Source organism: Schistocerca americana, chromosome 8, assembly GCF_021461395.2.
Source record: "Schistocerca americana isolate TAMUIC-IGC-003095 chromosome 8, iqSchAmer2.1, whole genome shotgun sequence".
Classification (NCBI taxonomy): Eukaryota; Metazoa; Arthropoda; class Insecta; order Orthoptera; family Acrididae; genus Schistocerca; species Schistocerca americana.
This window is the reverse complement of record NC_060126.1, coordinates 118342390-118365967: the sequence shown is the minus strand read 5'-3', so window position 1 is coordinate 118365967 and position 23578 is coordinate 118342390. Positions and strand designations below refer to the sequence as shown.

At 41.1% G+C, this 23578-nt stretch overlaps 1 protein-coding gene across 1 annotated transcript in view; it reads right to left on the bottom strand.

Annotated features, from left to right (window-relative positions):
* The window catches only part of LOC124544989 (scavenger receptor class B member 1-like), a 236959-nt gene that overhangs the window by 78814 nt on the left and 134567 nt on the right, over positions 1-23578 (bottom strand). The window contains exons 2-4 of the mRNA XM_047123745.1: positions 6403-6664; positions 6014-6280; positions 2266-2357 (exon numbers count right to left, since the gene is read on the bottom strand). Of these exons, the coding sequence (XP_046979701.1) occupies positions 2266-2357; positions 6014-6221 (300 nt within the window). The 5' untranslated portion in view covers positions 6222-6280; positions 6403-6664. The remainder of the gene's footprint in view (positions 1-2265; positions 2358-6013; positions 6281-6402; positions 6665-23578) is intronic.

Below are 23578 nucleotides of genomic sequence, written 5' to 3'. Positions count from 1 at the left end.
TTTTCTCTCACACCGCTTTTCTTGGAATAGGTCCTTAGCAACCCATTTTGTGTCATATAAATTATGTCTCTCTGTTCCACATGTAAAGTCTCGCAGACAACGTTCCCTGCTGGTGGTAGTCAGGGAGATGAATTCCACGTTAGGAGTAGTACCAACTCCTCCCTACCACAGGCATACAGTAGCGAATCTGGCTGTCTGGTCGGAGTTTAAAGTGTGCGAGTATACCGTCAGCCCTGCCCGTCAAGACGCTGTTGGCTGGCTTTTGAGTCACTCTCGGCTCTGCTGTTGCTTTAAAACTACGCTTGTTCTCGGAACATAGTTGGAGAGAATTTCGTGTGTTCCTTTTGAGGCTTAACTGGCAGATCCGAGTAGGGAATAAGTTGGTTTTTTTTCTGTTATGTGGTAAGGAATAATTTGGTTCAAGTTTCGAAAATACGTCTGTAAAATTTAGGTGTAATGCACGAATTTGTAACTGTGTTTTGTCTTTGAACAAGATATGGCCACGTTCTTCAGTAAATATATTGTCCACCCTTTAACTATTTCCTCTCAACTTTCTAATGAATGCACATCATTTCCGGAAGTATAAAAACAGTGGAATAATGGCTTCTGTTTTAATTTTCTGGTTCCAATGTCTTTCGTGACCCGTGAGTGGTAGCACCTCATGCTAGAAATCGTATATCGTAAAGTCATGGGACACCCGAAGTGTTCATTAAATCAATCTTCAGCGATTTTCCTACTACGTTTGCATGTGTTTTTAGCCTTCTCGCGGTTTCGTAGTGATTTCTCTGGAGGACTGGACCGACCCTTTCCTGATGATGCTGATACGTGTAGTCAAATTCGTACAAGATCCAACGAGATTGGGTCCATTTAGAGATACAGAGGATTGTGATTAGATGAACCATTCTGCTCTCGAGCTATTTTCGGAACTTAATTCATTTTTGCCATTTGACCATCCCTTAGTCAACGTGGGTAACCATGCGCAGCCAAATAAAAGTTATGTTAATGGGGGAGAAAAGCATTCAGCAGTGCAAGTAATTACGAGTAAAATGAACTCCTATATACATGGAGAAATTTTCATGAGTTAGGATTCATTGAATTTAACATAACATTTCTGGCAGACTCTGTAGTTATGTATCATTCTGTGACACCCTGACCCCCTCCCTTTTGGCTTTCTTGCTTTCTTTCAGTGGTTTCTATGGGTACAAATTTCAGTAGGATTTCCTGGGTGTATTATTAATCGAATTACCATGCAAAATTTTTCAGTTCCTAGAGACTCCCTGAGTCTGTACCCCAACCCTCCTGTGCGGTGTTTCCGCTGAAACATACATGAAAGAACGCTATTCACTACCTCCAAGTATGTTAATTAATGCTTTCTTTGCAGAATGTTTTCTGAAGTGGCTTTGCAGAATGTTTTCTGAAGTGGCCAATATATGTTGATGGAAATAAATAGCTCTTCTGTTCATACACAATCTTCTGTTTAATCTCCTCCTATGCACGAGCTGCCTCCCTTTAGGCTACTAAATTATCCAGAATTACAAAAACTCTTTAAATTTCACAAATGTTTCCGAAATAAATTACAAAAAGGGCGTGAGTCATCACTAAATGATTTTAGCGAAAACTCTTAGTAGTTATATGTTGCGTATTTCGGTAAAAGATATTTGGGCCTAATAAGAGAGATAATAAATAGGTTCGCACGATACTGCACAAGTAGCAGAAGAAATAAAGAGAAAATAGATAAGCACTTTGTCTTCCCCTCCCACTGCGCACGTTGTCCTTCCCTACTCCTCCCCCTTGAGATAATAAAATGGACAATGCAAATCGCCGGCCGGGGTGGCCGTGGCGTTCTAGGCGCTACAGTCTGGAACCGAGCGACCGCTACGGTCGCAGGTTCGAATCCTGCCTCCGGCATGGATGTGTGTGATGACCTTAGGTTAGTTAGGTTTAAGTAGTTCTAAGTTCTAGGGGACTGATGAGTTCAGAAGTTAAGTCCCATAGTCCTCAGAGCCATTTGAACCATTTGACAATGCAAATCGCAGCCAGATGAATACATATTTTCTTAATTACAACTCACCTCTTTTATTGTTATGTTTCGATTTACCACGATGTAGGATACTCAAAACGTCAGATGGTGGTGATGATGATGATCATCATCATGACAATGATGATGACGTAAAAAATAGACAAGTAAACGGATAAACTAAAATCTGCCATTTAATGGAATGTAGATACCCCTAGAATATCATTTTCTTTAATATGTGATAGTACCTTTCTGATAAGAAGCTCCACAGGATCAAGGAACCATATGGACAATGCAATACCGACAAGAGATACTCCCAGAAGCAGTCGCAGCAACTGACCTTCAAAAGAATATTTATAAAAACACAATTTTGATTAGATAAAAAAAACTTTAATGAATAAATATTTGTTTTAATAATGAATATCACTGTAGTTTGTATAATAAGGAGTGTTCAAATCAAAAGGTACGTAACGTCGTAGCAGCCAAACTCGTTGACATTTGCCTATGCCGCTTTGGGATAACGTACTGATACATCTACGGATTCAAATGTAGCGTCGCCACTCCCCCCTAAAAAAATCAAAGCTGTGTCTGCTGTAGGCACGGTGATGCTCACCGTAGTTTTTGACGATCGAGGCGTGATACTCATCTAATTCCTCGGGCACGTAAAAACCATTAACAACGACGTGTCCTGTGAGACACTCCGCAGTCTACTTAAGTCCATGAACATCAAACGGCCTGAGCTGCTCACGGAAAGAGTGACTCTGCTCTACGATAACGTACCTCCACACCTCTCCCAAAGTACGATGGCCAAATTGTACGATGGCCAAATTTAAGTGGTAGCAGCTTGAGTATCGACCCTACAGTCCAGACATGTAACCCAGCGACTTCCCCGTTTTTGGTCCGCTAAAAGAATCTCAAAGGGAAACGTTTGGACAGCGAGACGAGGCAGACAATGGAGGGCTGACTCATGTCACAGTCAAAGGAATTCTGGGAACAAGGGATCCTTCGGCTCATGAAACAGCGGGATATTTGTGCTGAGGCCTCGGGTGACTACTTTTCAATAAAGAGTTCAATTTATACCCACATTACTGTTTCGTACTTTTTCTTTTGAACACCCATCAGACATTAACAATTTCTACGTCATCTAGATTTACTAAGAATTTGACGGATGTTCTGTAATGTCACAGATATAGCTACTCTGCACGGTAGAACACACAGAAAATTATCTCAACAACAAAGACGGAAGACTCTAGAACTTTTTACTTAAATATGAACAGTGCATTGTGTAGAACGCAAAAGAACTGCAGAAATATTTGAAATGTTTGACACGAATATATGAGAAAATGGATAAGTATAGTCAACAGGAACAGAACATTAAGGACGAAGACTATTGGAGATACCCGTATCTTTCTGAAACGTATTGTATCTAAAGCTAATCAACAATCTACTAGTGAGAAAATACGCCCACTGTAATATTACAATCATTCTTCGTTAATATGGATAGTTTATAACTTGAAATAACAAGGGATACTTCAAGAAAGCGGTGTGCTTTTCTACACCATATAAGAATGGTATGTATTATCCTAAGTCATAAAGCGTCAGTGGCTGATGTGAAGTCTAACGCGGTAGTTTCTAGGCAAATGCAGCCATACGATGAGTAGCGGACCTCCTACACACGTCGTACGCTATTTCTCGGATAAATCATCATTTGATTCAGATTTAGCACAATTTTCATTCCAAACTGGGAAATTACTAAACAGTAGATTAGTTATTTTAAACTCTGGACACATAAGCGTTTTCCCAAATATTACAGCAGCAAATGTCGTAAAATGTGACATATTGAAGAGAATAACTTGGTTCCTATATAGTTTGTGTGTGTTCCTGGAGCTAGTGGTACAGGCCACAGACGACCCGTCTGACTCAGTCACGTGAATGATTACGGTCCCAAAGAATAGAAGGGGGGTCGTGCAACACAGAACTTGATTTGTTTGTCTAATACAGTTGGACGTTAGAGATGACTATTATGTAGAATCTGGGAATTTGTGAATTAATTTATGGAAATCAAAAGTTCAGTTTTAAAAAGTGCTTGACAATTGTTAATGACATTTTAGGACTCTTCGATAAAATCATTTTTTTTCGAATGAAGGGTCATCAATTAATGGGGTGTATGGATTCAGAATTAATAACTATTACATGACATCTATTAGAACGAAAAAAAATTACAGGAATATTTTCAAATCATTAAATTCAAGATAACTCTAGTGACGTAGGTGAGACAGTTTTGTCGTGAGTTCTATTCGAAGTGGATACAAGGGTTTTAAAGGGAATAGAGTATGTGGTCGAGAAGGCGTGAAATATTGCGCAAATCAGTTAGCATTCTGTGGTGGCTGAGGATGGCACAGGGAGCAAAAGCACTTCGGTTCTGGTCATTACGTGCACTGGACTCAGTAGGGCCCGTCATTTTTGATTGTTGTCTGTCCAAACCCTGCAACTTGCAGTTAGTTGGTATTATCTCTCAAGTTCTTATAACAGAAGCAGAACTAGAAATCCTAATACCTCCCCTCTTGAAAATCTTCCCATATTTAATAATTTCACTTGTCCCTATCACTTCAAGTGGATTATTGTACTCTTCGGCGATGGGTGTAGAGACCTCTGAATATCCATTAATTACAGTTGAAATTATATAATATTTCGCTGCATTATTTGGTGGCAGTTCATCAGGCAAATATTTCTCCTTGTGTCCTCGAATGATCGCTGCCTCTAAAAATCTCTACATAGATTTCTGTGCCCCATTAGCTTTGGAATCAGTCACTCGGGATATATCAATATGCATTGAAGTCTCGGGTACGGTGTCGTTCATACTTCACTTTGCCAAGGAATCATCGTGTAGTAATGGCTCAAACTTATCGTAACAGAGGCAAAAAGTTCCAAAGGGGATCGAACAACCACTATCTCAAGCGAACCAGCTCTCACATTGTACTTAAGTGAATTCAACTTTTGCAAAATTTATGTGTTGGTGAGGGATAACGCATTCACATACGCCTTCTAAAAAAAAGGGATTTTTGCAACACTGGATGTGTTCCATGCCTTATTACTTTTTTTTTTCTATGGACAGTGAGTTACAGCAACCAGCATAGTGCTTTTGTGGTAAAAGTATGAGTACTACACTGTATTTATATGCCTCGACAATTTTGCAGGACCACACGTAAGGCATTACATGGAATTACGGAACTGATCTCTTGTCTATGTCGACGCCATTAAAGATGAAGTGGTGCAGCATCAGATTAGATAATGGTAGTGCATAAAAGCAAACCAAGAGATTTGTAGAAACGAAAGAAAAATCTACATTCGGTGACCAGAAGGGTATTAGAATCCCACTCATAAATGTGAATATAGTAGCTTCACATAAGTACTGTTGTACGCTGCGGCTCTCGAAGAGCCGTGAGAGGGACAAAGTGTTGCCACACGAATGTCAATAAAAATTGGAAGAACGTGTGATATCACGAACCAAATAGCTGCCGATACGAGAAGAACAGCTACCACAAAGTAGACATAAATGGTGTGAGGCGTATGCAATGATATCATAATTCATCTAGTGCAAACCCAAAGATTCGCTGATCCTGTACAAATTTCAACAGGCTTTTGTAGGACATCTGACTATTATACTGTTTCAGAGCCGTTTAAAGACCGACCACTTAGAATTCCGGTAATTTGACCCTTCTTTAAACATCACCAACAAATGTGCCAGATAACAAAGGTGTACCATAAATCATGGTTCCGACCAGCAGCAGTAGGCCAGAGTAACACTGCTTCATAATAACGATCGTTTTTGGATACCATGTGGTTTTTAGTGAACCAATTTATCAAGTTCTCCCAGATACTTGCAGTTTATTCTTCTCCCGTTTCCCCAGCTCCCACATTTCATTTAAACAAAATTCTATTGTCCTAGCAGATTATTCCTGAAACTCAATCAAAAAGATATAAGCAGACAGTTACCTTTGTACTTCGTAGCCGCAAAATTGCACTTGGCTAGAGTGGCAGCAGAAAGGGAATGTGGGTTGCCTACCAACAAGGGACTCAAGTGCTCGCTCGGTCTCTCGGCGTTGAGGCATGACGTACATTCCCTATCGTCGACAGTTCTGTCGCCATCACCTGTCGTACTTCCTGTATCCATAGCAGCTCTCTGACCCTCTTCATCTACCATGTTTCCTTCCAATCGTAGAACTTTATTTGCACATACCGGCTCGATGTGCCCTGTAAAAACTGCAAATACGACGGATTTCCTTCCAGAACATACTGAAGATCTGACTAATTCTACAGATAACATGCACCAAACACGTAAAATTGTGCTCATTGTTTCTATAGCATAACGTTAAAAATAATACCTCTGTTATATATGCTACAAAAGTAACATATTTATGTAGCAGTGATCAGCTGCACCTCAACGCCATTGCAGCACATGTAGCACAACTCATGCAGCACTCCAGGTAAAAATAAGAAATGCTTGAAAGGCTTCCAGATTCGTGTGCTGAAATCTCTTAATGACGAACAGGAGCTTCACAGTTGCAGTTTAGGAAAACATGGATCATCGTTTTCTTTCTCTGGATCGAGTACTCAGGATCTTCAACGCAATGAAATCCACATAGTCTGAAACAAGATTAAAAATTCATCAACTAAATGTTCACAGGCAATGTAACAAGATTGATTTAAAAATAATGTAAGAACTAAACGACTACATATAGTACTGACAAAATTGTCGTGATAGCAAAGCTTTTAAATTTCAATAGATTATTCTTTCCTAGGTACCTTCGAACATGTTTTTACATTTGGAAAAATCTTTACCTCTACAGAGTAATGTTGTACTTTCGGAAAAGACTGCAGTACATTAAAAGTGAATACTGTTGTTGAGAAACGTAATAAACTTGTATTCCAGAATCGGCTAGGAACGGAAGCCCCCTAAACGCTACTTCCGACGACAGTAACGAAGGTTTACACGTACTTAGAACACACCAATGGTGGTGTACCTGTTATGTGTGCGATAATAGTATGTAGGCTGAGCGGAAGGCTGATTAAGATCATATACACAGAGGCAAGTATGTTATACATCAACAAGCGTTTTAGATTAAACTTCATAATACAGCTGGATAGCAACAACTTTGGATATAAATAAGATGATAATATCTGTAGTTACTACAGCAAAACTTAAAGAAGACAAGAAGCTGTGCAGTCCGATTATACAAGCTGTTAATTGTAGACATCTTCGATTTATAAAGGCGGACAACAACTGTTAACGCGAATCTGTTGAAGACAAGAAGTTTTTCCATAGAGGCATCATCTAGCGGCTAAGCTGCGAAGGAAGCAAGAATGTAACGTCACGCCAACGGCGGGTTCCGTAAGGCCGAAGCTCCAATTGGGTGAGGCAGGTGAAGGAAATCATCCCTATCCTTCCCTAGTGAATCATCCACATATTTGTCTCATCTGATTTAAGAAAACTACACAAAATCTGCATTTTCATGACCAGCTAGTATTTTCAACCTTGGTATTCCCACACACGGATAATGGCTAACTGCTAGGCCACATCGTTCGGGAACGAAACTCTATGGCGGACGCAGGAATGATACAGACAGAGATTGCCAGACGGATATGTTTTTGTGGAGTAACTGTTCACGGAACGTGGTAAATCAGAAATGAAACCTAAAAGACTGGATAGGTGCAAGTATGACTCGCGTTCTGTGGGTACCGCACGAACTATTTGTCAAGTCTTCGAAGTACACACACCATAAAAAATTCACGGAATCCAGGCCTGATTATGCATGCATCGATGCATCTGAGTCTCTATACAAGGAGTGCATAAGAGCCCGAGGAAGTCATTAACGAGGTGGTGAATCTGGCCGTATAAATAAAGTAATAACTTATGAAAACTGAAGGCTGTTTCATCAAAGAGTCTTCAGTTTTTCTGTTGTACCGTGTAAAGGCTTATCTTTAAGGTCTCTCTTTTATTATGTAAAGAAAATTTTTTGTTGGGCTTTCAGCCTAAGAATTAACTTGAATTTTCCTTAATATGGCCTTTAGCGGGAATTTGTAAATGCTTGGTTTTTAAAGAATTTCCTTAGCTAATCTGAAATAATACTGGGGCCTTTGGCCGAGAAGATATTGTAATTTTACTTAAGTAAGGCCTTCAACCGTCACTCTAAATCCTGGTGTTTTAAAAGCAGCCATTTTTCTTTGATAAGTATCTGACCGCCCACTATTCCGCATCCAAAATAGATCAATAGAAATTGGTTATGGAATGGATGATGGACAGAATACGTCAAGACGTAAGAACTTCACCAGGAAAATTTCTAAATACGAAGCTTCTTACGATTTCGAGGTAATCATAGAGGATAGTGAAGAGAAATTACAAACAGCGATACACAAATGAAGCAATGTAAGTCTGAATTATAGCGTAAAGGTATCAAAAATAAAAACAATAGAAATTTTAGGAAAATACCCCATAAGGACTAAGCCAATCATCAGCAACATACGAGTAGAACAAGTGTCTCATTTCAAGTATTCGGGATGTCAGAAACTTGTGAAGAAGAGGATAACATAAATAATTAAATTAATTCTTATTAATATATGTATGTGGCAAGAAACGGAGAACACTAAAGAATAAAACGAGAAGTCCAAATGAATTTCTGTAAAGTCATGGGAATTCTCACAGTATTACATGGATCAGGAACTTGGACCTTAAGATCAAAAGACGTCAGGCAACATGAAACATTAGAAGTGAAGCTCCTTAGATCAGTGAAAGGGCGCGCAACGTAAGACAAAAAATGGGGAAAAAAGGAAACAACCGAGGTAACAACCATTAGCTGAAAATGTATTGCCAGCCAGAGTGGCCGAGCGGTTCTAGGCATGGTTGTGTGTGATGTCCTTAGGTTAGTTAGGTTTAAGTAGTTCTAAGTTCTAGGGGGCTGATGACCTCCGCTGTTAAGTCCCATAGTGCTCAGAGTCATTTGAACCATTTTTTTGAAAATGTATTCCAACAAGACTGAGGGTATAGCGAAGAACTGAAAAAATAAGTAGGACTGGAAAGTGAATGTACATCTACATCTAAATCTACATGGATACACTGAATATCACATTTAAGTGCCTGACAGAGGGTTCATCGAACCACCTTCACAATTCTCTATTATTCCAATCTCGTATAGTGCGCAGAAAGAACGAACCCCTATATCTTTCCGTACGAGCTCTGATTTCCCTTATTTTATCGTGGTGATCGTTTTTCCCTATGTAGGTCGGTGTCAGTAAAATATTTTCGCACTCGGAGGAGAGAGTTGGTGAAGGGAAATTCGTGAGAAGTTTCCGTCGCAACGAGAAACGCCTTTCTTTTAATGATGTCCAGCCCAAATCCTGTATCATTTCACTGACACTCTCTCCCATATTTGGCGGTAGTAAAAAACGTGCTGTCCTTATTTGAGGTTTTTCGATGTACTCCGTCAGTTCTATCTGGTAAGGATCCCACACCGCGCAGCAGTATTCTATAAGAGGACGGACAAGCGTAGTGTAGGCAGTCTCCTTAGTAGACTTCTTACATTTTCTAAGTGCCCCTCCAATAAAACGCAGTCTTTGGTTAGCCTTCCCCACAACATGTTCTATGTGTTCCTCCCAGTATAAGTTGTTCGTAATTGTGACTCCTAGGTATTTAGTTGAATTTACTACGTATGTCGCCTCAGAGAATACCTCGACGAGCGATGGAATACAATTATTTTGGGAGAACCAGAATAGGAAGGCAGAGGAAGATATTGTGAGGTCGGAACAGACTATAAGGCCTATACATCGATTGGTAGAAGAAGAAGGAGGCTGTGGTAATTTCTGACGACACGTTCGTTGTCTAAATCTACATCTGTATTTCAGAATCCATCTATTACGTTGTGTGGAACAGAATATTTACAGTGCTACTTCCCCCTCAAACTTGTTGCAGCTGCACATGATGCGAAGGAAGAATGACTACGCTTAAGCTGATGTTATCCTCATTGAAATCTGGTTTCGCAGGGCAGAGCGGATCAGGTTGTGGAAAGGGGTCAAGGACAATTACTATTACTTATACAAGAACACACACAACTTTATTCCTCAAACCAACGCACAGTTTTCTCTTTAAAACAGCAAAGATCAATTCACGGTTGAGGGCCCAAGTAACTTCTCCAGAATAAGTTTAAGTGATTGCTTTTAAGACACCAGGATTTAGAGTGCCGGCTGAAGGCCTTGCTTAAGTAAAATTACAATATCTTCTCGGCTAAAGGCCGAAATAATATTTCGAATCAGGTAAGGAAATTATTTAAATGCCAAGCATTTACAAATTCCGGCTACATGCCATATTAAAGAAAATTCAAGTTAATTCTTCGGTTGAAAGTCCAATCAAATAAAGTTTTTTTACATAATAAAAGAGAGACCTTAAGCCTTGACAGAGTACAACAGAAAAACATCTTAAGAAAACTTGAAGTATCTTGTCGGTTGAAGGCCCAAGAAATTACTCAAGAATAATTAAAGACAACCTTCAGATAAACGCTTACAGAACACGGCTGAAGGACTATCAAGCCCCAGACGTATCAATCGTACATAATCCGTACCAAAAGGCTTGAAAGCTGCATAAGTCAAACAAATACGCAAGAAAGCAAACAACATTAATCTGATGGATTACAGACACATATCACAGATATCGTTTTGCAGTAGGATTATAGGACGTGTATGAATTAGGTCGAAGGTAACGGCCTATTGACACAGCACGGATTCGGGAAGTATCGTTCCTGTGAAATCCAAGTATCTCTTTATTCTAAAGAAGCTATGAACCCTATCGGGAAAGGATCTCAAATTATTCCATATTTCTAGATTTTCAGAAGGCTTTTGCGATCGTTTCTCTCAAGGGATTTCTAATCAAACTGCGTGCCGATGGAGTATCGCTTCAGTTTTACTAATGGATTCGTGATTTCCTGCCATAAAGGTCACAGCACGTAGTAACTGATGGAAAATCGTCAACTAAAACAGAAGTTGTACCCGGTGTTCACCAAGGAATTGTTGCAGGCTTCTGCTGTTCCTAATCTATATAAACGATTTAGGAGACAATCTGTGCAGTTCTCTTAGATAGTTTCCACATGATGCTGTCATTTACCATTTAATGAAGTCGTCACATGGTCAACAGCAACTATAAATTGACTTAGACTTGGTATCTGTACAGTGCGAAAAGTGGCTATTGTCTGTGAGTGGGGAAAAGTGTGAGATCACCCACACGAGTACGAAATAAAATGTATCAAATTTCGGCTATACTGTAAATCACACGAATTTAAACGCTGTCAATTCAAATGAATAACACAGGAATTATAGCTACGAACAAGCTAAACTTGAAACTATCACAGAGCTAATGTTGTGGGGAAGGCAAACTAGTGTCGTTTTATTTCCAGAACACCTAGATGATGCAGTAGGTTCTGACACACCAGGTTGACCCCCTCCGTTCTACTTTGTGCGCATTCCTATTTTCGCTAACTTTCTTTTTTGAAATTCCAATGTTAAATTTCAAACATTTAGCACATAGTATGTATCATATCAAAATCGTAGAAGCAAATTTCCCCCACAAAACTGTATTATTCAGATCATTCAGTTTGTTGCCTGGTTTTAATTCTCTAATTAGCTTCGTCAGAAATGATGGCAATCAAAAGTTACTCTCTTACATCTAGCCACAGGGAAAACCTCATGAGATAATAGGTAAATTCAGAAGGAAATACCTCTTCTAAAGAAAAGAGCTACTTTTCCTCTTTTCGGTACAGTGCTTCCATTAACATAAACATAACTAGTTTACAATACATCGTTAATCGTTAATTATATATTTCACTTAGTCAAACTTTCAGTGGTGATTATAGGTCAATTTCTGTAAATTTCCGGGATTTGTTGACGCACTTCGTCTAATTTTTCTGAATCTGTTGGCACCCGTATTAACTAGCAAAAGTCCTTAATTTAAAAAAATGCTGAATTTTCAGTAGCTGAATTTTAATACACAAGATAGATCTCATGGTTATAAACCCAGGAAGCTCATTGTGTAGGAATAATTAGTATTGTACACGTTAATAAATACTGATTATAACAAATAATATAGAAACAAGATATAATGACAAAATCGATGACCAATAAAAGAACTTTTTGACCTGTGGAATTTGAAAACTCATAAATTAAAAAGACTCAGCAAAATCCTGGAGGGAGTCTTTGTAAGGCCCAAGCTGGCTCAGTTTTCTGGCATTCTGCTAATTTCGCTCATAGCCTTCGGCTGGTATAGCTAGTCCGTTCTCTTACCAGCCTCTGGAATCTTTTGAGTTGTATCTGTTGCAAACACGGCTGAGAGAATTTGGTTTACAACGATGAGAATTAGACAATCAAAATATGCCTTGTATCATTTCAACAATGTTTGTGATTAATAACAGTTCTGTGACTTTTGATACTTAATTGCGTGTGAAGTAGCTTTAGTACACTTCTTTTGTACTCCGAAGATTTTACTTTTTGATTAAATAAGAACTATTTTGGTTCGCGTATCTCCATGCCAACTACCTGTGTGTAACCTTTCTAAGAAACCTTGTCACCACAGGTAGGATGATGGAAGTACGATTAAAGATTGGTAACCTTCCAATTTAGAACCTAAGAAGAAGGTTTTGACGAGTCACTTTAAGGATAGTTTCTACATCAGCATTTTCAGTTGATGATTTACCGAAAATGCGCAGCTACCAAGGCTAATAACAGGAAGGGCTAGTTCACGTGACAGGCTCTACTGAAGAGGCTGACTACACCACGCTTGTTCGTCCTCTGCTAGATTATTGGTGTGGCGTATGGTATCTTTGCCAGACAAGATTGACGGTGGGCATCGGAAAAGTCCCTAGAAGGGCTGCTCGTTTTGTATCATCGCAAAATAGGGGAGAGAGTGCCACGGATATGAAAAGCTAGTTGGGTATGACAATCCTTAAAACAAAGGCATTCTTCGTTCCTGCGAGATTCTTCACGAAATTTCAAAAAAATGGCTCTGAGCACTATGGGACTTAACATCTATGGTCATCAGTCCCCTAGAACTTAGAACTACTTAAACCTAACTAACCTAAGGACATCACACAACACCCAGTCATCACGAGGCAGAGAAAATCCTTGACCCCGCCGGAAATCGAACCTGGGAACCCAGGAGCGGGAAGCGAGAACGCTACCGCACGACCACGAGCTGCGGACACGAAATTTCAATCATAGCTTTCTCCTCTGAATGTGAACCTACACAGGGATGCTTGATCTCCGTAATAGAACAAGAAAACTCAGAACTTTTACAGAGAGATTGAAGTGTTCAGTTTTCCCAGATGCCGCTAGAGATTGGAACGAGAGAAATAGTGTGAACGTGGTTCGAAGAAACCTCTGACAGTCACTTAAGCGTTACATGGAGATATGCATGTAGATGTAAATGTTTTTATGATCGTAAGGCTATACATATAGCTCAAGGGATAAAAGTTCTTTATTTATCGGCCATTTATTAGTTTCTATCCACTAGTAAAAGGAAGGAACATCACAGTGTGACTGAAATGTGAAGAGCTGACATCTAACAGCAATAGGAACTAGAGGAAAGAAAGAAATAAGAAGCAAATCTGTACTTCAGAGAATCTCAAGAATGTGTGAATAAAAAAAAAAAAAAACAATGTGACCGTGCCATCTTTGCAGGAGACCAAAATGCAACAATTGATAAGGAACCCATCACCAGTTAATCGGCAACGATGGAGAAGCACTATGGGACTTAACTTCTGAGGTTATCAGTCCCCTAGACTCAGAACTACTAAAACCTAACTACCCTAACGACATCACACACACCCAAGCCCAAGGGAGAATTCTAACCTGCGATCGCAGCAGCAGCGCGGTTCCGGACTGAAGCGCCTAGAACCGCTCGGCCAAAATGTCCGGCCACTGCAAATGAAATGGAGGTACTTGTCTGGAGTGGAAGCATGTATGGAAATCAAACGCGGACGATAAACAGTGCAGAGAAGAAGAGAATAGAGGCTTTTGAGAGGTCATGTTATGGAAGAATGCTGAAGATTAAAGTGGTAGATTCCGTAACTACTGAGAAGGTATTGAACTGATTTGGAAAAAAAAAGGAATGTGTGACACAACTTTACTAATAGATTTGGAAAGAAAATAAATTTGTGGCACAATTTAAACAAAAGAAGGGATCGATTGATAGGACACATTCTGAGACATCAAGGGTTCACCTGTTTGATGCTGCAGGAAACTTTAAGGGGTAAAAATTGTAGATGAGGATCAACAGATGAATGCACTGAGAATGTTCAAAAGGATGGAGCTGTTATTCATAGATGAAGAAGACTGCGCAGGATAGAGTCGCGTTGGAGAGCTGCTTTGAACCAGTCTTCGGATTGGAGACCACCGCAACGCCGACTGCTAACTGAAAAGTCTTTTCGGACAGCAAAGGCGTCATTCTTGTGGATGTGTTGCCAAATGGTCAGCCATTTATTCAGAGGCTTATGTGAAAACTCTGAAGAAACTCAAGAACTGTTTCAGATGTGTTCTGTCTGACGATATTCCAAAAGACATCTTACCAGCTCATTGCTTAAAAAGAAACAGCGGTACGTGGTCTGCATAATGCCGCAGATCTCTTATTGATTACATATTTTCCAAAAGTGACGTAGGTCAACGAGGCAGAACATTGGAAATACACTTCAAAGAGCACGCTTCGGTTCAAAATAATAATAATACAGCGTTTGGTGAACATCTTCAGACATCTAAGCACGCTGTTGGAATTACTGATACCTATTTGGAAGTGATGCACTGTGATCCTAAGTGACACTTCCTGACAATGTTGGAAGAAACAGACATTTTTACACACCGTCTGCAGGAGCCTGTATAGCGTCCCCAGTGCCATATTACGAAAAGACAATATTTATAAAGAAGACATTCATAATTTGTAAGAGATTTTTTTTTTCTCATGTAGCCTTAAAATAATAATTTCTCTGTGTAGGTTTAGATTGCAAAGAAATAATTTATGACAGAATGATCTAAAGAGACGCCCAGTTACACTCTTTTGTTAATTTTTTAGTCGACTTCACTTCCTCTTTTGTCTTGAATGTGGATAGAGGGACATCTTGCGAGTGCTGACAAATGTAAGCATATTTGTATGAGTTAAGTATATAATATACTGTTTTAATATTATTGTGAACTTTTAATTTGTAAGAGGTGATCCCGATTTCATGTCCGCCTTCCTTGAATTAACCTGCATTCAAGTAATTTACAGCTCAACAATGGCAGCGGCCGATGCAGCCAACGACGCCATTACGTGGCGATATTAACTTATGAAAAATTATTCCTCGGCTAGTCAGTTGACGATAAAGCAAAAGATCTTTAGTTATTAATTACAATTGCGGCCCACACACGCGCGAGAGTATTTTTCTTACCTCCGTTAACCATTGTATTGTAGTCAGAGTCCTGGCTCTGGGTCTCGGCTATGCTACTGAAAATAAGAATCTTAAACCTAAGTATTTCTGCAACTTCGTGCGGCTGTGGAGAAAAATTAATATTATGCTAATAGCGGGCGAGCTTTCCGCTTCCGCTAATTTTTCATAAGTTAATATCGCCACGTAATGGCGTCGATGGCTGCATCGGCCGCTGCGATTGTTGAGCTGTAAATTACTTGAATGCAGGTTAATTCAAGGAAGGCGGACATGAAATCGGGATCACCTCTTACAAATTAAAAGTGCAACATAATATTAAATCAGTATATTATATGCTTAATTCATACAAATATGCTTACATTCGTCAGCACACACAAGATGTCCCTCTAGACACATTCAAGACAAGCGAAGAAGTAAGGTCGACTAAAAAATTAACAAAAGAGTGTAACTGGGCTTCTCTTTAGATCATTCTGTCATAAATTATTTCTTTGCAATCTAAACCTACACAGAGAAATTATTATTTTACGGCTACATGAAAAAAAAAAATCTCTTACAAATTATGAATGTCTTCTTTATAAATATTGTCTTTTCGTAATATGGCACTGGGGACGCTATACCTGGCAACACCTTAAATCAGCAAAACAATTTTATTTACAGAGAATCTTTAAAAAACTTTGAAGCCCTCTTTCAATCGTTCACCTCGCCGGAGCGCACGATCGACAGTCCCACTCTCCGAGAAGAGACAACGGCTCACACATCGCCCTAGCAGTACGCCTACGTGCAGACTGGCTTCCTTACACTCTGCAAGACTGCGTGCCGTACAACGCCATCAAGCAGAAGAAAATGCAGTTACCCACTACTGCCACAGCCTGATTTCTGTAACGTTATTTGCTACATATAGTTTCATTCTGTAATTATTGTTTTATATTTCTTACAGTTTTACACTTCCAGTGATATAAATTTTTAATTGTTAGTGACACTTAATACAGTTCTAGGTCCTCTACACGATTCACGTATGTAATTTTGCGATCTTTGTGTCTTTTACTGTTTATACCTCCATCGTGCTCGGCCTATACTTTTAAAGTTACATACTTTTAAAACTTTTAAAACAGTAATTCAGTTATATCTACGCTATTTCCACCTTTATAGTTTCCCCATTTTACTGTTTTATGCATCCATTGGTCTACACTTTTAGTATTTTAACCAAAGAGTTTTTTCATAATTGACTTTTTACAATTTAAGTGTAAGACCCCCTCTCGTTAAACTCATAGCGGGCCCGGCACCCCCTCCCCTCCTCTTGCTTTCTTTCCCCACACTTAGTCCCCCTAGCTCCATTTCATAATTTTACTATTTTCTTCCCTTTACATTTTACAAGCCCATTCTTTTACGCTATTAATATTTTAACGAGAATTTTTACGTGGTTATATTTTCTATAACTGTAGTAAAACCCCTCTTTTTAAACTCATGATATTCCCACCACCATTTCTCCTCCCTGCAACCATTCATCTTTCGCAGTCCATTTTCCTCTTCCTTTCCCATTCTTTCTTCCCCTTTCTCCCTCCCTTGTCCCCTTCCTCCACCAGATATCTATTTGAAACATTGACTGCACTTGCAAAACATTGTACTCGGAAAACATGTAACTGAATAGACAAGACGAGTTGCTGACTCAACTACTTACGTGAATTCTACACGTATGTACATTTAATTTTTCTACTTATTTTAAAGTATTGGTCGGTACTTAGTTGTATTTTGGTTTAAACCTGAAGAATATTAAGAGTTATCGAAACTTGTCATTTCAATAAAAAAGTGCAACTCAGACTGAACAATAAATGAGAATAATTTTAGATTACATAACAGTAAATAAAAATCCAACTCAAAGGCTGGAAAACCTGGTTAGCGAATGGATGAAGGAAGGAGTAGCTCAAGTTATAGGAGTAGACAATCATACGGAACAGTGAAATGAAATTATCAAAACAACACATAAATCAAACAAATTAGCCTGAACAATAAAAATATAACCTGTAGATATCGGCAACAATTAGAGAAACAGAAATTGTGGCCTTTTTAGGAAAATATCGCATAAGAACTAACATAATCATCAGTAACATAGTAATAGAACAAATGTTCCTTTTGCAGTGTCACGGATATGACACAACTTTCGGAGAAGGACGTAAATAAGAAAATGAATGGTGCGCCAAGACTAATATCAAAAGGCTAGAACGAGAAGGGAAACCCGAACGATACTTTATAAAGTCATGGAATGCTCAAGGTGACGTAGGGAGCAGAAGTATAGTTTATTAGATCAATAAAAGGCTCCAGAAAAGAAAACAAACTAAGAAATGAAGAAATAAGAAAATGAATATGAGTACTGCCATTAACCCACGGTCACATATCGCCACTCTGTGGACGGACATCCAGTTATGGTAATGGTATGCAAATTTCAGCCTTCGGCGCTGACGAACAGCAGTTAGGATGGGTGCATGAACCGGGCGCAGCCAGTTTCTGCTGAACGGTCCTTGAGGATACATTGTTGGTGCTCCCTTGGTTCATTTGCTCAACAGCTCCACGTCTGTTAGCCCGCACACATTTCCGCAACTGTCGTTCATCCGTGTCGTCTACAACACCCTCGCCTCCGCACTGGTTTCGGACAGCACCGTTTTCGGAATGGAATTTTCGCTCTGCAGCGGACTGTGTGTGCCGATTTAAAACCTCCTGGTAGATTAGAACTGTGTGCCGGACCGAGACTCGAACTCGGGAACTTCGCATTTCGTAGGAAAGCTCTCTAGCAACTATCTACCCAGGCACAATCCACGACCCGTCCTCACAGCTATAATCCCGTCAGTATATCTCCTATCTTCCGAACTTCACAGCAGCTCTCCTGCAGACCTTGTGGAACCAGCACTCCTGGAAGAAAGGACGTCGCGGAGACATGGCTTAGCCACAGCCGGTGGACGTTTCCAGAATGAAATTTTCATCCTGCAGCGAGGTGTGCGCTGATACGAAACGTCCTGGCAGATTAAAACTGTGTGCCGAACTAGAACTGAGGACCTTTTTCTTTTGCGGGGAAGTGCTCTACGAACGAGCTACACTAGCACGACTTGCGACCGATTCATACAGCTTTAATTCCGACAGTACGTCGTCTCCTACTTTCCAAACTTCACAGAAGCTCTCCTGCAGCCCTGGCAGAACTAGCACTCTGGTAGAAAGGAGAGACGAGGTACTGCTGCAACTGAGGCTCTGAGGTGGGTTCGTGATTCGCGCTTGGGTAGCTCAGATGCTAGTCCCTCTTCGAGCACCGAGCGGGAAGGTTCTTTATTTTACTTGCCATAGCGTCGCTTGTGTGGATTTTTCCTCGTCAGTGTTGTTCTGAAACTTCCTGGCAGATTAAAACTGTGTGCTGGACCGAGACTCTAACTCGGGCCCTTTGCCTTTCGGGGGCAAGTGCTCAACCAGTGTTGTTCTGTCTGCCGAGTGTGTCGTACCGCCTCCGCTCCGCCTTACTGTTTATATTCGTCGACTTGCGACGGCGTCGGCCCCTCCGCTATGGCTACCATGGTTTCACGTATATTCCACGAAAAGGGACTGTGGGTTTTACTTTCAATAAAACGGAGCTACACGTGCAGTCTGGGTCTCTAGAAATCCACGATTGCCTTGTCGATACAATTAATGTGAACTCTGATCAGGTCCACACCGCTTACTTTGATGCAGACGAGTACATGTTTTACTTGAAATTTATGGATCTCCTTCACGTTGAAAGATTATTGTCGCGACATAATTCTCAAATCCCTTCAAGCATCGCGATAATTCCGTTAGTATTGTGTCACTCGCAGACGCTGAAATCGAATATATCAATGTTCGTGTCTTCAACCGCCCGCCGGAAGTTGATGACAATTTCTAAAGGACATATTGACAGGTTAAGCTAACGTGAAAAACGTCCGTCGTGAACGCTGGTCTACTTAACACAGATTACAGTGTTGTAGTGGAATTCGTTCCGTGGAAATGCATGTCAAACGCAATATTCCATCACATTTGCATGTGTTTGGTCACCGTGTCCGTGTCATGTATACTGGTGAAGAGGGAACCTTCTTCCTATGAAATGAAAGTGGACGCTTTCGGTCTAATCGTCCACGGAGGATTTTTGTATTAAAGTCGTCTTTATTGCAGCGTTGGTGATCTTGTTCCTTCCACTCCCTACGTTGGACCCACTTATGCTTCGGATTATAAAGAACAGACAGTCAGTTCTGACAATCGTGTCAACGAATTTCCGCCTTTACCTCCACGACAGGTTCGGAATCCAATTGGCCCGAGAATAGAACTTATAATGGCGACAAACAAGTGACATCGGAGTCAGGATGGTGATAGCGAGGAATTGGCTGTGCCTTCTGCGCCAGCCTCCTTCGCGTTGATTGTGGCCCCTGCTCATGATACAATACCTCCCGTCCGTGATATTGTGAGTGGCGAAGAAGTTATCTTAGCAACCCTCCTGCTTGCGAAGTGACTCCTGAGCTGCCTGTGTGTGGAGAGGGAGCGGAGTTCCCCCCTCCCTCCCCCTTCGTCTTTGTGTCCTCCGATACAGTCTTCCTGCTCCTTCTTCTTCAGCCGCCGGCGGTTTCCTGCATTTCCGACTACAGCAACTCCCGAAGAGATTAAAATTAGCGACCAAGTATTATCTATTGCATTGGAAATTCCACAGAATGCTTCCGCTTTAGTGACTGCAACTACATTACATGACCATAGTTTTGAGGATCAGGAAGCTATCCCTGTACCCCCCCCCCCCCCCCCCCACACACACACCTTCATCTGCAGGGGCGCCATTCCACATGGCCGACAGAAACGCCGTATAAAACCCGACCGTGCGGTAGCAGGTAGGAAATGTAAGGGAAAAGATTGCGATGACAGGGGTTCTGGTCCCCCGATGTCTGATTCGTCTGTGGGTTCCGCAATGGAACTTGACTCTCAGCTGTCTACCTAATTCTACTCGCACATTCCGTACATCCCTGTATAGCTATGATAAATGACACAAGCCTACACTTTCCTTTCCTTAAACGTGAATCGTGTGGAATCAGAATTGCGATTGGTTTCGCTGCGTCAGTTCACTTATGATTCGCGTGCGGTCATAGTCTTCTTACAGTAGGTGCTATTTAGGCATTTCTTGCTACCTGATTTTCGTGTGAAGTTTAATGTAGCACCCGAATATTCTACGGGGACCGCCTAACTCTTTCGCGAAGACATTCAAATGGCTGAGGTTGAAATGTTGGATTCTGGCATGGGCAGATTGTCAGCTATTTAATCTTACCTTGGTTCTTTTATATGCTCCTTCTGGCACTAGTCACGCAGTGGATCATTCGCGTTTTTATAAAGAAGGATATTGTTTAGCTGTTGCGTAAGAGTCCCCCGGGTATTCTGTTGCGTCATGCAGATCAGTTTAGAAATTTCTGTCGCGAATTAAATGTGTTTGTCCGCTCCTTACGCCTGCAAGACGTCTGGGTAAGTATACACTCGACGTCAGTTAAATTTACTAACTTTACTGCGATTTCTAGTAGCCGGTTAGATAGATTTTACTCATCAGACTGCCTGCGCGATTTGCATTCTTAATGTTGAAGTCCCAGATTCCTTTACGCATCACTGTGCTGTGAGTACAACCCTCAATCTATAACGCCAACCAGTCAAATTGTTTCGCACTCCGTGGATGTTAAACGTCGCTCACTTAGCAGACCCCCCTCTCGATGACGTGATGCGAGCCGTGTGGGAGCGTACTCTACGGTCCACTGGGAAGTACTCTTCTACACTTGACTGCTGGACACAGCTGGCAAAACGGAGACTCAGGCAAACTTTGATACCTTTCTGTGCTGCCAAAGCGTGAGACTTTCGGAGAACTTACGAATATTACTATACTATTCTGCATGAACTTTATGACGCTGCGGATCACTCCCCTCTGCGAATTGCGGATGTTAGGCGTTTAAAGGCAAAATTGTTGACCTTGAAAAGAATACAAATCGAAGGGTTGAAAATGCGATCCAATCTACGATCACTGGTGACGGAAAAACTAATTTCATTATAACATTTGCTTCGGCATCAGAACCGTCGCCGACGCGCTTATATTCGTTCTCTCACGTCAAATAATGGACCTGTCGTATCGGAGCAAGCTGATGAAGTGCGTGGCTTACGCCATTGCTATGTAGACATCTACGACATCGATGAGTCCAGCCCAAAGCCTTACGGCCCACTAGTCAGCATCTTGAATACGACAATTACACTTGAACATAATATAACGCTCTGTTGCATTTTAGCCTGAGGGAGTTTACAAACTTATTGTAGGATCACCTTCTCAAAAGTCCCCGGGTCTAGATGGACTTCCCAAGGAATTTTACGTGCGCTTTTGGCTGCTGTTTTTACTTCTCTTTTGAAGAGTAGAGGAGTGCCGACCTCGTTCAAAGTGGGAAAAATTATTTCAATCCCAAAGCGCCCTAGACCGGCTGCCCCTGATAGCTTTCACCCTATTACTTTGTTAAACTTTGATTATAAAACTGTGGCGAGGGCAGTTAATAGAAGCATGTCGGCTCAGATAGAGATTATTGTTGCCAAACATCAAACCTGCATACCTGGTCGTACCACTCTTCCTCCTATCGTCGACTGTCGTGATGTGGTTTCGGTTGCTGCTGTAACGTCCGTCCCTCGTGTCCTTGCTTTCCTAGACTTTGATAAGGCATATGATCGTCTTCATCACGACTTCTTGCTTCGGATTCTGGTTGGTTTTGCTGTTGACACACGGCAAGTGCTCTCAAATCGACTTACGAGCATTTCAGCTTCTGTGGTTGCTAATGGCCAACTGACGCCCCCGATTAATATCCGTCTGGGAGTGCCTCAAGGAAGCCCGGTGTCAATACGTTTGTTTGGAGCCCCTACTTCGGATGCTGGCATCCCAGCTGAAAGGTTGGACGCTTTGCGGAGGGACTATAGCTGCTCGTGCATACGCAAGTTATGTGATGGTTCTACTCCGCAATTCTGCGGAGATACGTAGACTGAATACTGTAAGCGATGACTGTCGTCGGAGTTCAGGTGCACTACTTGATGAAGGTAAATTCAGCCCTCTTACTTTGCGTGGTTTTGATGACGCAGATGTTCCATGCGCTGTGGTGGATAGACAAACGTCTCTCGGTATCATCATTGATCGTTTTCCATCAAAATGGCGACGCTCAACTGGAAGTCCGTTAAGAAAAAAATTCAGGGAGCGATACTAGAACATGAAAGGCGTTCTCTTACTCTGCCCCAGAAAGTCCGAATACTGGATACATATGTTTCATGCAAAGCTTATTACGCAGCCCAAGTTTATCCGCTTACCTCGATGATGACGAAGAAACTTCAGCAACTGTCTGGTCGTTTCTTGTGGAAAAGACATACCTTTTGCTTACGGTATGACGTGATTACAAAAGCCTCGTTCCTTTGGGGGATTGGGCCTCGCTGACATACTTAGGAAGACTTAGTTCCTACTTGTGTAATGTACTGTTTTGATGATAACTCGAGAAACTCACAGTTTCACGTCTCGTTTATTTCTCTGTGTCTGTCCTGCTAGTCTTGAACCCCCTATGGTTGCTGGTCGCATAAATTACAAGTTAAGACATATTCGTGACTTCTATCTTGCCGTGACCTATTTAGGGGTTGAGATTTTATGGAGACCCGTCCTCACAATGAAATTCCTACAGAGTCGTTGTAAAGCAGTCCCTTGCCCGAACACCGTTCCTCGTTGAAACAGGATCACCGGAAACAAACTGGGCGATAGTTTGGTGCAATATCAGTATTCTGATATTGCCGATGCACGTACCGTTCACTTGGTATAAGGTAGTAAGCAACTTGATTCCAACGAGCGAGCGATTGGGCTTAGCGACTCGGACTTATGTAGTCGTTGTAAGTCTACGGATACGATAAGACATCGCTTTACTTATGGAGGTCATATGGCAAATTGGTCTCGCATTAGGACGCAACTGGCCCATCTTGCTGGAACTTCTGAGACTTTATACACTACGGACGTCATATTGTGACCGGATTATTCCTTCTTTCCACGGTCGAAAACCCATACCGTTATGTGGTTACTGGGACACTTCATTATGTT